The sequence below is a fragment of the Colobus angolensis genome, unplaced genomic scaffold (assembly GCF_000951035.1).
Source record: "Colobus angolensis palliatus isolate OR3802 unplaced genomic scaffold, Cang.pa_1.0 Scaffold76, whole genome shotgun sequence".
NCBI classification, from domain to species: Eukaryota; Metazoa; Chordata; class Mammalia; order Primates; family Cercopithecidae; genus Colobus; species Colobus angolensis.
The window spans coordinates 2,359,568-2,361,448 of NW_012121376.1; the positions used below are offsets into that span (position 1 = coordinate 2,359,568).

Here is a 1,881-nt window from a genome sequence, read left to right on the forward strand (position 1 = left end):
TTTTAGTTCCTTGAGTGAAAAGTAAATTCAAATGTTACTTTAGCATTTATATTATATGTGTCAGTTATCTATTGCTGTGTAACAAAGAGCTCTAAAACACAGTGACTTCAGAAAACAATCATTTGGACCAGGTGCAGTGGCTCATGCTTGTTATCCCAGCACTTTGGGGGCCGAGGCAGGTGGAACACCTGAGGTTAGGAGTTCAAGACCAGCCTGACCAACATGGGGAAACCCTGTCTCCACTAAAAATACAAAATTAGGCCAGGCGCGGTGGCTCACACCTATAATCCTAGTACTTTGGTAGGCTAAGGCAGGCAGATCACCTGAGGTCAGGAGTTTGAGAGCAGCCTGATCAACATGGAGAAGCCCCATCTCTACTAAAAATACAAAACTAGCCAAGTGTGGTGGCACATGTCTGTAATCCCAGTTACTCAGGAGGCTGAGGCAGGAGAATCGCTTGAACCTGGGAGGCGGAGGTTGCTGTGAGCCGAGATCACACCATTGCACTCCAGCCTGGGCAACAAGGGCGAAACTCCATCTCAAAAAAAAAAATTAGCAGGGCAAGATGGCTCGTGCCTATAATCCCAACTACTCAGGAGGCTGAGGCACGAGAATCGCTTGAACCCAGGAGGCAGAGGTTGCAGTGAGCTGAGATCTCGCCAAAGGCACTCCAGCCTGGAAAACAAGAACAAAACACTGTGTCAAACAACAACAACAACAACAACAAAACCACTCATTTGTTTTCTCCCACAGTTTCCATGGGTTGTGAATTGGGGTGGCTCTGGCTTACCATCTTTCATGAGTTGTAGCCCAATGTCAGCTGGGACTGTAGTTATCTGAAAGCTCAACTAGGGCTAGAGGATTCGTTTCCAAGGTTGGCCCTCTCAACTGGCTGGCAAGTTGGTGCTGGCAGTTGGCAGGGAGCCTCAGTTCCTCTCCCCATGGGCCTCTTCTCGGGGCTGCTTGAGTTCCCTCCCAATATGGCGACCAGCTTCCCCCCAGAGCAAGTGATCCTAAAGACCAAGGCAGAAGCGGCAATGCCTCTTATAACCTGGCCCTGCACACACCGTCACTGACACCATATTTACTGGTCATTTCGGGCAATCCTGATTCAGCATGAGAGGGGACCACACAAGGCCTGAGGGACATCCAGGGGCTGGCTCACTCTGCACTCATACCAAGCTCACCCTGGCTGCCCTCTATTCCAGCTCTCTGCATTTCGTACTCTCCTGTTTTCTGCACTTGGTGAAGAGGAGAAGATGATGGTGAACAACTATCGCCCTCTTCAACCCCTGATGAACCGGAAGGTCTGGGCATCCTTCCAGACCACTAATGAGGGCACAAGATCCTCGAGACGTTAGGTCCACATGAATAGCAGAACTGACTTTGAAAGAAGGAAGCGTTGTTTGCCAGGTTTCACAATGTGATCGTACGTGACTTCTGAAATTAAAAAGAGAGAATGAGATTATTGCTTTAGTTGATACACTTTTCAGCTGCAAGTGAAAGAAAGATGTGTAAGTACCATGGGGAACACAACGCTGGATGGAAGGGTGTGTCATGGCACCCAAGGCAGGTGCAGGGCACTTAGTTTCACTGTAACAAAGCACCACAAACTTGGTGGCTTAAAACAACAGAGATTGATTCTCTTATGGTTCAGTGAGCCAGAAGCCTGACGCCAAGATGTCCGCACGGCTGCTTCCTTCTGAGGCTCTAGGAGAGGATCCTTTTCCTTGCCTTTACAGCTTCTGCCTCCTCCTTGTGAGAACTCCTGGCTGGGCATGGTGCCTCATGCCTGTAATCCCAGCACTTTGGGAGGCCAAGGCGGGTAGATCACGAGGTCAGGAGATCAAGACCATCCTGGCCAATATGGTGAAACCCCAT

General features: G+C 49.4%; 1 protein-coding gene across 1 annotated transcript in view; it reads left to right on the forward strand.

Moving 5' to 3' along the window:
* The window catches only part of CA5A (carbonic anhydrase VA, mitochondrial), a 54,806-nt gene extending 53,344 nt beyond the window's left edge, over positions 1-1,462 (forward strand). Inside the window, exon 6 of the mRNA XM_011928086.1 lies at positions 1,209-1,462. Coding sequence (XP_011783476.1) covers positions 1,209-1,361 — 153 coding nt within the window. The 3' untranslated portion in view covers positions 1,362-1,462. The remainder of the gene's footprint in view (positions 1-1,208) is intronic.
* Positions 1,463-1,881: the final 419 nt, after the last annotated feature.